The sequence below is a fragment of the Mycetomoellerius zeteki genome, unplaced genomic scaffold, assembly GCF_001594055.1.
Source record: "Mycetomoellerius zeteki isolate Tzet28-1 unplaced genomic scaffold, Tzet1.0 scaffold933, whole genome shotgun sequence".
NCBI lineage: Eukaryota > Metazoa > Arthropoda > Insecta > Hymenoptera > Formicidae > Mycetomoellerius > Mycetomoellerius zeteki.
Window position 1 is genome coordinate 48,566 of NW_017257972.1, and position 15,424 is coordinate 63,989.

The 15,424-nt window shown below is 38.2% G+C and overlaps 1 protein-coding gene across 1 annotated transcript in view; it reads right to left on the bottom strand.

The window, feature by feature from the left end:
• sif (guanine nucleotide exchange factor still life) overlaps positions 1 to 15,424 on the bottom strand; it is a 44,995-nt gene that overhangs the window by 26,083 nt on the left and 3,488 nt on the right. Inside the window, 11 exon segments of the mRNA XM_018460339.1 lie at positions 174 to 401; positions 4,166 to 4,337; positions 4,419 to 4,475; positions 5,056 to 5,248; positions 5,251 to 5,411; positions 6,530 to 7,079; positions 7,815 to 8,062; positions 9,166 to 9,373; positions 9,610 to 9,728; positions 9,948 to 10,129; positions 11,894 to 12,550. Of these exon segments, the coding sequence (XP_018315841.1) occupies positions 174 to 401; positions 4,166 to 4,337; positions 4,419 to 4,475; positions 5,056 to 5,248; positions 5,251 to 5,411; positions 6,530 to 7,079; positions 7,815 to 8,062; positions 9,166 to 9,373; positions 9,610 to 9,728; positions 9,948 to 10,129; positions 11,894 to 12,036 (2,261 nt within the window). The 5' untranslated portion in view covers positions 12,037 to 12,550.

Sequence of the window (15,424 nt, forward strand, 5' to 3'; positions counted from 1 at the left end):
TTAAATTATACTTATAGCTAGAAGGAGAGTTGCTGCTCGGACGTATAACTAAAAGTAAAATCCGATCAAAGAATCTATCTTTAGAACTCGTGTTGAGATTTTTTTCGAGGATCCCGCACGAAGATCGTCGATTCAATAACTTGGGCCACGCGTGAGGGACTTGTCTCCCTCACCTTTGCTCGAGCGAGTCAGTCCGGTTGGACTTGTAACCGCTGTCGTTGAGACTGCCCTCGTGTCTCAGGGACGGCAGAGAATCCCAGGGTGATTCTCTTTTGTGTCCCGAGTAGCCTGGATTTATCGAACTCGAAGCGCCGGAGCCGAAGGTCGAGCTACCCGACTGCCATCCGTCTGAATGCCGGAACCATTGTGCGCGCGCGGACTCCCCGATGCAGCTGGCGCATCTGCAAGTATCGTGCATCATGTAGATCATATGGTTATGTACGGTACATCACGTAACTGTCGCATTTCGCGAAAAAAAAACCCTTGTATTTGTATTTAGAAGCTCAGCTTCGACATATTACACAATGTAAATTCTTACAGTTCACAGTTCTTACAGTTTGAGTAACATCTATACGATACAATATTATTTGATACGAAAATAATTGTAAGGAGATATTTGACTTGTACAATTAAGATTAATAGAGTGAAACGTTAACAAAGTACGAGATATTTTTTACAGTATTGCGTTTCTTGTTTGTAACAATATTTGACATAAATCCGCATAACACGAACTAACAGCAACATTACATGATTACATCAATGTTATAATTTCTTACTCAATAATGTAACTTTATAACATGTGTTACTTACATTTATATCGTTGAGTGAGAAATTACAATATCAATGTAATGTTACTGTTTGTGTTCTACGAGTAAGAAATTCCGAGCTCGAATGACAATTTATTTATAACTCTCCCTTCGTACCTCTGCTAGCATCAGTTGAAATCGGTTGCTAAGATCAGTTAAGAAACAGACTAATATCTCATTTCATTTGTACAACGACTCACTCTAAACACAAAGTAACAGTAACATACACAAAATGTTATAATTTCCTAATCAACAATAGTTGCGTTTAGCAGAGAAAGCAGCTTGCAATTTGTAAAATTTTTTAATACAAGTGATCTTGTCCTTAATTCCTTTTGCCTTTGATTGGCTTAGGCCCGCGCGATTGCACTAACATTGAACTTTGACTTTAAGCGAGGCTTAGAACTCCCTTTGTCTCTCTCTCTCTTCCTCTCTTTCGACTTTAAAACAACAGAGTTTTCAGAGACAGAGTAGTCGAACTTTATACATTTAAATTTAATGAGGAACTCACTAGAGGTGCGTTCGGGGAGATAATATTAACGCTATTTGTGTCATTCTATCTTTGCTTTACGTCTAATAAATAACGAAGATAGAATGACAGAAGTAGCGTTAATAGCGTTTCCTCGAACGCACCATAGATCTAAATATAAAGCTGATCAAGGACAAAAGGAATTAAGCCCAATCATACCAAAGGATTTTATAACAATTGCGAAGCTGTTTTCTCCGCAAAACGCAACCATTGTAATTGTTACGTACAACTTGGGTTATGTTACATTTATATTGTTGAGTGGGAAATTATAATATTAATGTAATGTTATTGTTACTTTATGTTTAGCGGGGAATTTGTCGATCTTTCAAAAAAACATTAAAACTATCGAAAGAATTTATTTCGGCAAAAAGTAAACGCTCTTCTTGCCGAACATCATTGCGTAAACGATATCCAAGTACAAGGGATTAAATGTGTTATCCGTGTTCTATGCACGGACGACGCGCAGTACCGTGCAGGTACGGGTGAGAAATCCGAACAGAGCACGCCGGTCTTCGCGTCGTCGTCCTCCTCGCCGAGCAGCTGGAACTTGACGTGCTTTTTGTTCCGCGACTGATCCCCGGATCCGTCATCCAGGATCCGGTAGAACACCTTTTCCGGCAGCTTCGGCATCTTCGGTATCTTCTTTGACTCCCGCCGCCTCTCGAGCGATCTGTATTTGCGTTGCAGATTGTAGCTCATTGTTGCGACTTAACTTAACTCCTCTTGACGTCAAGCAACGTTCACGTCAAATCGGATATATTTACACCGTGGATCAAGCTGACGGTGACGTCGATCAGCCCTGTAATTAATTCGATGTTTGCACTAGATAACGAAGGGATGATTATCGCCGATGCGTCGAAATGATGATTGTTTGCCGTTCGTGGCACAAGGGCGAAACAATTATTTCCTCTCGTTCCGTTTTTCGGGCCAGGCGACAATCACGCGCGGCACGACGAAATAATTATCGCATTCGTTTTCAAAGCGTTGTTGTTTACCAAACGCACCAGTGACGAAGTAATTATTACTTTTGTTCTCGCGCGACTGACAGCCGCACTCTTTTCGACGAGGCAATTATTCTCCTCGATTCTGTTTAGAAATTATATCCATCTGTAATTTTTCCACAGCGACAAAAATAAATGTCGAAAAATTGTCTTTTTCTATAATTAGAAATAACGACCAAAATCTTATCCCGCTTGATTCAAGTTTCAAACTTTTATTTAAACTCTCAGCGACAGCGAGATAAATATCTCCCTTCCAAAAATGTCAAAATGATTTGATTTCCGTGTAGTGTTCCTGCTGTCATCAATGATTCACGTAGATTTAGTTCCCTTTAACATTTCGCACTTTCATTCATCACCACCCAACTGCAATTAGTTTATAAGCGGCTCGTCAGCGACGTTTCTTCGTGCACCTCATATTTATCAAAGATTCACGTGAACAACTGCACTCGGCGCATCACAACGCAACCGTTCCGACCACCACGTTACATCTCGCACCAGCTTAGAACGACACGACGCGTGACGCGCGCAATTTCTTGTTGTAAAACCCCGTTCCCCGATCCGTTCGTCGAACGCGTCTCGATGCACCGGAAGTCACCCGCCAGGACAATCGCGCGCGGGCGAATCTCCAACCGCGCGCGCGTTTCTTTCTTTCGTCGGGGCTACCACGGAACACCCTTCTTCTTCGCTCTCACCGTCCAGCTGAAGCCCACTCGCGGGATTTCTATATTTATCACGGTACGGCTCGCCACTGACAGCCGCCGTCGCTGACCCGTGATGCACAACGCGCCGGCTACCGGCGGGGATGATGATGCATGCATGCGCCGATATTGGCCAAGAGCGCTCTATCGAGAGGCGTACCTTCGATAGACCTCGATAGACACCACGCGACGCCCGTCGACGCGCGTCGCCTATCGATAGCCTCACGGCGCACGTGACTTTCTTTTTTTTTTCCCTGCGCCGCCCGCGGGATATCGATAGGCGATACCACATCCGGTGATATTATCCAGGTCGCCCTTAATGGACGAGCACGTCTCATTGACCACCACCAGCGGCCGCAGGGCGCAGCTCTTTTAAATGTCAAAGTCTCGCAACGGCGACTTTCGCGCCTTTTTCGATGCGCACCCTTTGGCAATCGAAGGGGCGATGGCTATTATCGAGCCCTATCGCGCGAGTCCGCTTTAATTAACGTTATCTTGTACTACTTGTACGAGAAATATTTCAATGAGACAGGTGAAATATGTTAATGAATCGAATCAATTCAGATTATACAAAATTCCAGAAAATACTCGAAAGATAATTTCAATCTCGTGAGAATAATTGAAAAGTAATTAGAAGTAGAGAATCGGTTGGATTTCTACATAAAGTAATATAAAAGTGATTATATAAGTGATTATAAAATCATACTTAACGTATTGCTTTCAATGGATCCATAATTACAGAGAAAATATTTTCATTGAATAATCAATGAGAATAATAAGATTTCGCATATTTCATGTTATTTTAGGTAAATCGAACATACGTTTCTTCATTAATATACAACTTATACGACAAGGATTATACATAATGCTAAAGAAATGATAAAGATTTTTTTCTTTTTCTATAATATAATTTTTACGCGTAAAATATACTTTAAAAACTTGAGAAATCTTATTCTCTTATTCAACTGGACAATTATATTTGCATAAAAAGACGTGTAATTTATTCTTTGTACCATCCAGTTATAAGTTCAGTTTTTGTTCAGATAAATAAAAAAGCGCGATGAATTAAGCGGAAGCATGAAATCCTTTATAGTGCAAATGCTGATCTTAACACGGATTGAAGCGATAATTTACCTAGAATTGTAGTCGCTGAGATAGCCGCGATCCCGATCGGAGTCTCGCTCTCTCTTCTCTCTCACCATTTCGTTGCGATCACTGTAATAGCCATCTCGATCCTTGCTGTTCTGCCTTTCGTTGCAGTAGCGGTACGACAGCGGCAGGGTCGACGACTTGTTGGAATTGGAACCTGTAATCATGATAATTGGTTACGAACGAAGGATACGAAACTCATGTATTTTTTTCAATTCTCAGCATACGTTCAACTTACGTCTTCGCGAAGCGTGAGGCGTGCGCTGAACATTCAACGGTATGTTTTCCGCAAATTCTGAAAAACGTAAAGACGTTTTAATTATTCATATTGTGATAATATTTTAAAATTAATTATTTCGATAGTTTCATCTCGATAAAAGCTGGAAAGGTTAAAGTTAAAGTTTAATTAATTCGTTCGCTTGAAAAGATCACGGGTATAGCACATATACAAAAAGACTATGTTTCTTGATCACTAGAATAGCACATAATTATTCTTCTGAAATTTAATTTCTTAAATGCCATGTTATATAGAGTCATTAAAAAGAAATCTTACGAAATCTTCTGCTGAGAACGTTTGTTCCTTAATCTCTTACAATGCAAGTAATATTTCACAACGTAAGGCACTTCTTAAATAAAATTTCACATCAAAACAAATACTTTAAATAATTTATAATTACTTTAAAAAAAATAATTTTTAAAAGAAATAGAGAAAAATAAATTTTTATAGTTAAAAAAAATTGCATTCTTTTATTGTAAATATTAATTAAACTTTGAGTTTTCATTATGAATATTAAGCTGTTCTAAGCCAGAATTCGTGATAAAAAAATTACTGAACATTTGACTTCTTCTCTGTTAAAGATGAAATCAAGTCTCACCCAAGTTCTCCATGCTCTGCGTGAGTAGGGCCTCAAACGTGCGCAGGCTATAACTCTCTGCGTCCATGCCCTTGGCGAGAGTGTTCCTGAGATGCATTTCGTATTCGAGGAGCAGCCGGCTGGTCGGGCTGCCCGGCGTCGACACCGACTGCATGCTCTGCTGATATGTCTGGGGGGGGGGGGGGGGGGGGGGGGGGGGGAGCAGTGGTTTGGCTGCTCCATGTCGGAGTTGCCGTTCGACGAACTTGGCGTGGTGGCATAGCACTGGTTGTCGAAGATGACATTATCCGAAGGCGGCGACATGTCACCTGTGCACCGATTACGTTCCGAATCTAAGTACGTCCTGCCTCTGCCGCCTGCGGGCAGAGAGGTGCAACCGAGAGTGCAGGATGTACGACGGACGTGATGAGACGTGCGGCGCTGATCAATGGGCGAGACGTGTCAAGTTAATCGGGAACGGCGAACGCGTAACCCGGGAAGCGGTCGGTTCAAGAATGAACCATGAAGCCGACGTGGAGCTGACAGGACAACCACGTTGTCTCCTAGTGCGCATGTTATGTAAGGTCAGGAGCAACAAAATGTTAGGGGGTGCCTCAAGAAGTGGTGGGTGACCCCGTGACTTTCATTAGAGTGCAGCCGGCTGGCTACCGCATTGTGCGTACTGTGCGCATGTTAAGTTATACCGAGGGTGTAACTAAAGGTTATAGGGATTGATGGACGTCATAGGATCAGTCGCCAATTAGTTGTAGGGACTTCCTACAGCGTTACGCATTCGCCAGTATTATGGGGTCAAACAAGGGAAGAGACCACGTGCCAAGATCGATCACGTAATTGACGATGTGAACTTTGTCACCTTTTTACTTTTTGCCACTTTAAGTCACGCCCGATTAAATCTTGTCATTTTGCGATAAATAACAAATATGATTATAATCTTTCAAAAAGCTGTGCGGGACATTTCATATTTTTAAAAATTACATGATCAATCCTTCTTCAATTGCTTTTAAACATTTTCCTTGTTGAGAACTTTATCCGAGATTCGTGATAATTTAGTTCATAACTTATTCTTTAAGTTTTAAAAAAATTTTAATATTAATTCGACTAAATAATTTTATAGAATTGTTAATTAATTATCTCAACAACGATAACGTTACTCCACTTAAAAAATTTAACATATTTTAAATAACAAATTACAGAGTATAAAACTGACAAGATATTCAAACATTAATCACATTTTATGAAATTAACAAATATTTAAACATTAATATAACACACACACATACACACACACACATTCGTTGATTCATTAAATCCAAATAGTTCAATATTATTATATCGTAGACACATAAATCAATTGAAAATGTGCAGTGAAAATTTAAAATGCCAGGGCGACATTGAAACGATTAAAAATTACCTAAAAAGATTACGAGAAGAAATTAGCAGAAAATCAGCGATACGTGGCAAGAAGAAATCGTACCGGAGTATTGCCGACTCATGTCGTGGGCGCTCCTGGAACTCTGGAACTTGTTGTTGTAAGGCGCGCGATACGGATGCGCATAATTCTCGTTGTCGATCTCCTGCATCATGTACTTCTGATTGTTATTGCTCGGATGGTAGTGATAACTATGATGACTGTGACGTTTCCTCGTCATCTCCGGCGACGTCACCGGGCTGTCGATACTCGGCATCGGCTTTAGCATACGTTTGAGGGTATTCGAATCCAGGCTGATGCCGTTCTGCGCATTCTCGATCCGCATATCGTCGGTGCTCTTGCTCTTCGACCTGTGACCGTGATTGTTGTTGACAATGTTGAAGAGATTGCCGTTCTGCATCTCCAGCTCAGTGTAGTCAGCCGACTTGGTGTGATGGAGTTGCTCCTTCCGCAACGACTTAATTTGCAAAGTGCCGCCGGCCTGGGTGCCTTCTGACTTCAGCATTTCGATGCCGTTCTGCTGCGTGGACGTGTCTTGGCTTTGCTTCTGTTTCTTCGGCGATATCGTGGAACCTTTCTCGTCGGGACTGTCGATCTGTGGAATGAGCAAATTAATAAGCTCAAAATAGTGTTTCTTGATTTCGATAATGGATTATCTATACAAACGAAGAGAATTTTCTTTTAAAATTTACCCTGAAAATATGGTAGTTGTGGTACAATATAATATTTTAAAGATTTTTACCATGTATTTCAATAAAATTAATCAAATTTTATACTTTATTGTAGTTTTATTAATGAATGAGAGAGATTTACATTAAAATTCTTTGAAATACAATGTTGTCCCACGATTATCATATTTTCCGGGTAAACTCTAAGAAAAAAATTTTCTCTGTGTAGTTTTTCATGAAATATTTAATAATAATAATAAATAGTAATAATAATAACTTTATTTAATCCTTTAGTGCCATTTTCATTATGGCATTCCTTTCCTATGCTATAACTTTTTTATTAATAAAAATATGTACACGGAAATTATAACAGTTATGTTACTGTTAAACATTTTCTGTTAAATTAACATTTTGCTCAAAATATCGTCAAAGAAATAATATTTCATTATTAAAAAGAAAATAAAAAATAAATATAATTCTTCTAATTTTTTTAACATCATTATTAAATGAAAATATTAAATTATTTAGTATAAGAGTATAATTGAGATAACATTAATTTAAAAAAACAAGAAAACATTGATTTGTTTTTACGAATTTCAAATTTGTTAATTTTGAACGTAATGACTAAAGAGGAGGATGCATATGCTGAAATCGACGCTTACCTGCGATCCCACTGTGACCGTTCCGATTCCAATATTGGCAGTCTTCGGAGTCGTCTGACACGTTTCGTTCTGCTTCTCCTTCTGCTTGGCTAAGTCGCCGGCCTTTGGTGTTTTCCCGGGTGTCGCACTAGTATTATTAACGTTGTCATAGAGAGACGCGCTGGATGTGGCCGCTGTTATCTTGTCTCGTCCCGGCGTCATATCCATTTCCGTGGATCGCCCTATGGTCCGTGGAAGTGTAGACGGCCCTAAAATAGCACGGCCAAATTATAATATAATTAATAAAATCATGTCTATTAATTTGTTTTGCTATATTTATTTGCCAACAAAATTTTTCGGAAATATTAAGGCGTTCGATCTATCAAGATCATATACACTGTGAAAAAAGTATGTAAAATTACATAAATAATATGTACAAAAATTACAACTTTTATCTCTAATTTTATTATAATATAAATATAACTTTATATCTTATATAAAACAGAAAATTACATAATAATAATAACATATTTTATAGTTTTTAAAATGTGAATTAAAATTTTTATAATATTGTATAATATGATAGTATTGTCATATATATTATATTTGCATTTTACGTTTGTACATATCGATAATATAGTTTAAGAAAAATTGTACATAATTTTTTTATAAATTATTACGTAAATATTTCCATAAACTTTAATTGTAATAAATCAATTTTTGAAAATTGTTTAATTACTATAAAAAACAATAATGTAATTTGTACATAAATTATAACTTTATTTACATGTGTAAATAGTTAAACACACATCTTTAATAGTAGGTTCTAAAATTACTCAATATAATCGTTGTAATTTTACATGGAAATTTTTAACAGTGTATACATTATAATAAAAAATAATGAAAGAAAAAAACACGTTTTATAATTATTTCATTTCAAATAATATAAAAATGAATATATAAGGAAATGTAATATAAATATATATAATATATAAATTATATAAAGGGATGCACCAGATCGTAAAATTATCGGATACCGAATATCTGATATCTAGACAAAATGTAACGTCGGATATCCGGTATCCAGTCGGATATCCGAGAAGGCAATTTCTTCGAGTCGGATATCAGACATTTTCCGGATATCCGACCGAATTCCGGGAAAATGTTCAAAAAAAAAGTCTATAGAGAAAAAAAATTATAATTTTGCAACAATGTATAAGATATTATAGCATATTCCCGGATATTAATGATATCCGACTGATATCCGGTCAGACAGTAAAAAAGTTCCGGATAATACCGGATACTGGATACTTTCCGGATATCCGGTGTATCTCTAATATAAATATTAAAAAATACTTCATAATCAACGTACCGCATGGACTTCGGTATCTGGTATCTTGGCTGCGCAGTCGGGCATATTGTTCCGGCGTCATACAGGTACACTGAGGTTCCCTGGATCGGCTCGGTGAGGCCGGTGTCGACAACGGCTTTCGGCGTGTTTTGATCTTCTGCTTGTTCGGTGGCTCGAGCTTCAACGAGTAAGAAGAGGACGCTTTCCTTGAAATCTTGAACGATGGTGACTGTATGGAAAATTAACTAGTGACTGCAAATGACCTAAGAAGTCGAATGGGACTTGTATCGGACTTGTTGTGTGTCGCCCCTAAAGTATCTCCGCTCAACTTCCTTGCGCGCGACCCGGGAAGGAGAAAGGAAATAGGCGGAGAGACGCGCTGAGAGAGTGATAGCGAACAGGATTGTGGCGATGATGTATAATGTAACAAAATGCGTGTCTCAAGTGTAACATCACTAAACTTACGCAGCATTCTCTGAATTGCTTTGCGTCTATGGGAGACGTAAAGTTCAGCCCCCACGTGTCATTTGTCACTGTATCCTTCCAGTAAACAAAGCACTCCGATGCTTGGCCGATACGCGTACCTTAAACACAATTACGTCATATTAATTATTGCAAGATTTATTCGTATTAAACTCCATAACTCTTGCCACCATCATTGTCGCGATATTCTAAAAGTAAAGTCAGTTTGCGAAGATAGATACATCTTTGAAATACTTTTTTTTATCTTGTTGTTCTTCCTTCTATAAAGAATCGAGATTTAATTAGAGTATCTTAAAATACATGTTGTAATTATGGCTCACCTGGCTGGACCAACCGCACGTCTAGAATTTTATCGACCTGGCTATTGTACGCGGTGATATGGAAGACGCATTCCGGCGAGTCTTGGACGCAAGTGATGTTCACCGGGACCAAATCTTCGGACACTTGCTGCCATTTGCTCCCACCCCCGCTTGAGTTTACATGGAACACTTCGGCCCACAGCCTAAAAACTCTCGTCATTACATCGTGTATTACGCCACACATAATTTTTCAAACATCGATACACTTAAGGAAAGTTCTAAGGAAAAAAATAGTAGAGCAGACATGACACAAAAATGAGAAAAGAAACATGAGAATGGTCCGTATAATCCAGAGTATTCGATTTTTCACTATATATCTTCGTCGATAGTCGATACTACGTTGAAATTGCATAAAAATATTTCCGTATGACGTCGGTCGTTTTATTTTCAAACGGATAAAATAGAAATCATCACATGCGTCGGTGGAAAATCGCATATATATTACGTACATGCTACATCTGCGTTTACCGCGTAAACGTCGAGCTCTTTCTGCATTAAAATTACACGATCCGTGGATATTTATTTTTAATTCCGAAGAAACGATATCCATTGAATTTTGTACATCAAACCAGTGGACGAGAAGTAATGATACTAAAAATACTAACAGACATGCGAAGCATATGTGTACAGGTGAAGTGTATAAAAGTAGATAATATATACGTGAAAGTGTGCAATTGAGAAGTATAAAAATGTAAAAACAACGTGGCTAGGGAAAAAGTATTCAAGGCATAATTTTTTTTTTTTTTCAAATGAAATCCAGGCTAGTAGCACAAGACAAAAATAGCAGAAAAAGAACGATTACTTCTGTTATCGAAACGTAAAGCGCGGTTTTCTTAGTGCGTATTATTTCTCAAGCCCGTTCAGGAATATAAAAGGGAATATATCGAGATCGCACCAATATTACTTAAAGTTAATCAAGCGTATCGCGATCCGAATAAGAAAAACGAGCTATCGGCCGTGATGAATGGGCTATCAGCTCGAACAACCGGACAAAAAGCAAAAGAAAAAACAAAAGGAAGGTGAGGACCAAAGACGTAAGCATCGTCAAATAAGACAGCGAGAAGAAAGCGCAACGAGAGAGAGATAAAATTGGAAAAAAGGAATTTAATAAAGAAAATATGAGACAGTCTGGGTGACGTGAATAAAACGCGACGTCTGATGCGACGTTCAGCTGCAAAGGTATATAGCTTCTCACTGTGCTACGAAATAATATATCAAGTCCGGATCTTTGTATACTGCATTTTTTAATAAACGCTTCAGAGCGTTTGCTAAAATAAAACTAATAATTATTAGGATAACATTGCAATAAAATATATTAATTAAACTTAAAAAATTTAAATTAAGCTCTCGTGAAACTATTTTCTAAACAAAATGAATTTTTCTTAAATATTACGTACATTAGATTTCTCTATATTAACAGGAAAATAAATGTTTAATTGAAAATTCTAAAAAGAGATATCGGTACATTATATAAATGGAAACTCATTAATTTCGTGTAAACGTCACGATCTTATCGCGTGACTTTTTAATTGCTTAAATTATTGTTATCAGACAAATGTATCCATACAATTATAGCACTGTCTTTTTTAATAATTTATACATTTCATAAATTATTATCTATGCAAAAAAAAATTTTATTTTCATCACCCACATGTTTTATTCTCATGCTGTTAAGAAATATCAACAACGAAGCAAAAAAGATGGAAGGAGAGAAAAATAGAAAGAGAAGGAAGAAAAAAAGAAAGAGGAGATAGAGAGAGAAAGAGAGAGTCAGTATAATGCATACAGTCAAGGGGGTGTATGGTAATCATTGAAGAGAAAGAGTGGTAACATGGTCGAATGGAGAGTGATTGAATGGTTGAATGGTATGGTATGCGCACCTCTTCCTCTCTCTTAAGCTTCCGCACCTGAGCAAGTGGCCAGTGTCACCCCTGCGTCCTCCGCCGCCGCCCATCCCGCCCCTGGCACCAGCCTGCCATGGGCTGTCCTCGTAACGATACGTCTTTGATCTGATTAGGGGTGCGCAACTGCAGGAGAGCTTGTTGCCCATTCTAACTGCTCTTATTCCGGCTTAGATCCCGCCACCTGCCTGCCCCGCCACCACCACCACCACCACCACCACCGCTCTGCCTGCGTCACCACCACCCTGTACTCGTGATGCCCGTTCGTGTTTCCGGCTCGACACGCCTTAGCACGTATCCGCCCGTCCTGTCCTCCCCGTTCCTCAAGATATCCGGCCTGATCCTTCTGCGTCTATATATTTTTCCCTTTCTCTATCTCTCACGATTTCACCCCCTTCGATTCCTCTTTGACACACTTTCGCGGGGCTGGCTCGTACGGCTTGTCTCTGTCGACTTTTGGCACCGATTTCCACGACGCCGACCACGGTCGGCGGTTTGACGTTGCTTTTTTTTGCGCGGTTTGATCCTTGAATTGTGTGTATTATTGGGAAGCACTGTGTGTAATAGAGACAATCCCAGAGTTATCAGAGAGTGGAAGGAGGTATCTTTATTGTCACATCATTGCAGACATCGATAGTCATCAGCTTGTCCCTGGCATGATTGCTGCAAACAGACGCAAATCGATTAGCCGTGAGAAAAGTGTATTTCAAACAACACTATTAATTCGCAAACCATTTACTTTCGCATGCAAGAGAATTATTCGTCAATTATATTTTTGGAATATTATTCTTTTTTTGTTTTTATATGGTATTTGTTTATTTATTATACAATGCGGTATTTATTTTAATAAAACTATTTTAATAAAATACACACGTGTGATTCGATTTCATATTTTACTGTATTTGTGGTATTATTTGCATCTAGTAAATCAATAATGTATACATATATTGCTTCTCACATCTTTTACCTTTATTAAAAATAATGATTAACTAAACTAAAAATGAAACTGTAATATATAATAATATATTCATGAGTGTGGACGTAGTGATCGCATACAGCTCTATGTTATTATTCTAATTATTAATTTCTTTGCGATATACTTTGTAATTAATTTAACCTATTATTGCATAATTTATGACATAAAATAATAGGCAATAAACAAGTTTTCAAACTATTATAAAATCATACTAATATATCATGTGTTTCAATTTCTAGTTTCAAGTAGTAACTGACATTATAGTCAGACTAGCGATCCTCTTCACTTTTCTTACACATAATTCAATTTTTCACTAATTATTTACAAAAAAAAATGCAGCTTATTATTTAATAGTAATATTTATATATGTATATTTAAAGTAACAAATAATTTAAACTCTTTGTAAGCATTTAACTAATCGCATTTAATAACGACTTTGGTCAGACACAAACGTGAATTATTTACCAATTAAAAAATTATATCCATAAGAAGTATTGTTTCCAAAGAAGTAAATAGAATAATAAATTTCAAAAATTATTAGTCAAAATTATAAGCTTTCGTTTAGCTCAATACGTGAATAGATGCGTTTTAAGACAAGGCTGACCATATAGAGGTCTTAATCACTTAGAAATCAGACTTCGCCAATTCAATTTACATAAGTTGCAAATTCGTTCTCAAGTTTATTAACATATTAGCAATATTGAATTTTTCAGTAAACTAATTTATAACACCATGAATATCTATCAGCTTCAGAGATGCGTCGGGGATCAATTAAACTTCGGTAAACTAAACCCATCTCGGGTAAACTTTCGAAAGGATATAAGCTACCACTCGCCGTATTCATCCAGACTAAAATTTCTCGATGTTAAATAACTTTAGCAGCGTTTGCTCGGGTAGTATTTTTTTTTTTTTTTCATTTTCTCGCATTTCATTCACGTTTCTTGCGACGTATACATTCGCGACATGCCATCGATTATAGCGAGCACGATTTCATCGCAGCGTTCGGCCGTAGTCGTCAACGTCAGAGGGGAGGTCAACAACGCGAGGCATTGTGCAGATGTGTCGCGGATAATAAAAGGGGTAGCGCCACCGGAGGGAGCTCCTGTCGGCCACGCAATACATCATTTCTTCCGGGGATGCTCTCGACAATGCCGAAGTATCCTGGGCTCTCACAACGCTCATCCCGCAACATCCATCACGAAAGGATAGGGAATCCTCTGGATCTTCTGGAGCCGGATTAAAACATTCCTATTAGAGATATCAGTACAGTTCACAGTTATTTTCAACCGCGTTCTAAATATTACAAAAATGGCACGCGAATGATCGTACCAGTCGTTAAAGATACATCCAGCGATCGTTCATCGTTGTAACATTAATTTTCTTGATAATTTCAAATGTCAATACAGTTTCTAATAATTGTTACGATGGCTTTTTAACCCTCTAAGAAATAAATCTATAAATGTTGCGAATTTATAATGTTCAGTTTAAAATTTAATTTGGGGTAAATTCGAGATCTGTGCAAATTAGTTATACTTATAAGAACAGACGATGGAAAATGTATGTAGTATTGAACATTGAAATATAGTACTTTTACCCGCCAATAGAAAGCGTACTCGATATATATCAATAGTATAAATATCGATAGATTCTTCATTTATTTCAAGTTATTCTTTAACAAAAGTAGATTTAAAAAATGGTTTTTTCTTTAATTACAAGATGATGATATCCTTAGAGGGTTAACAACGAACAATATTCTATGAATAGTGGATGCTACCCCATACAGTACAAAACCTCAAAGGACATCCTAAAGATATCCTAAAGATGTCCAAAAGACGTCCGACATCCTAAGGATTGATGATCTCAAGACGTCCTTCGGATAAAGTGTGCCATGTAAAGATGGATTATGATATGTTAAATAAAATAGATTAGATAGATATAGTCCTTTTTCCATTAATTGGTCATCCACCTCTACAACCAACCAGACTCGATAAACTCGACACATTGTTTCCGCGCCTGGGGAGCCGAGCCGAAGGCGGAAAATTATTTTTAGACCGGCGGCTGTCGTTACCTAAGCTTTTTACATCATCGGGCCTCCGTCTGGGCAAAAGCGCGGATTCATGGGCGGCGCGTGTATGCCGCTTAATTGGACGAGAGACCCGCGATTAGAGAGAGGATAAATGTCAAACGATGCGTACACCCATGACCACCGGGTCTCAAAGGATTAATTATGGGCGACGGAGACGGCGGAAAATCACGGTTGTGTTTGCCGTCTGCAAAAATCACAACATTGCCGCCACTGCCACCGTCGTCATTATCGTCGTCGTCATAACCAGCATGCATAAACGGACTAAGAACGATATATCGGGATGTGTAGAAGAGGAGATTGAAGAACTCTGAATCATCAGGGGTTCGTCCGATAAATACGATTGGCGTGGGCGTAGTGTCGAATGAACGGTGGTAAGGAAACCTTAGTCGAGCCTGGGAGGGTCCCCTCGTCACCCGACACGAAAGTCGGAACACGAAAGGTATGTGTACCGTCTACGTAGACGTGGGTGTGAAGG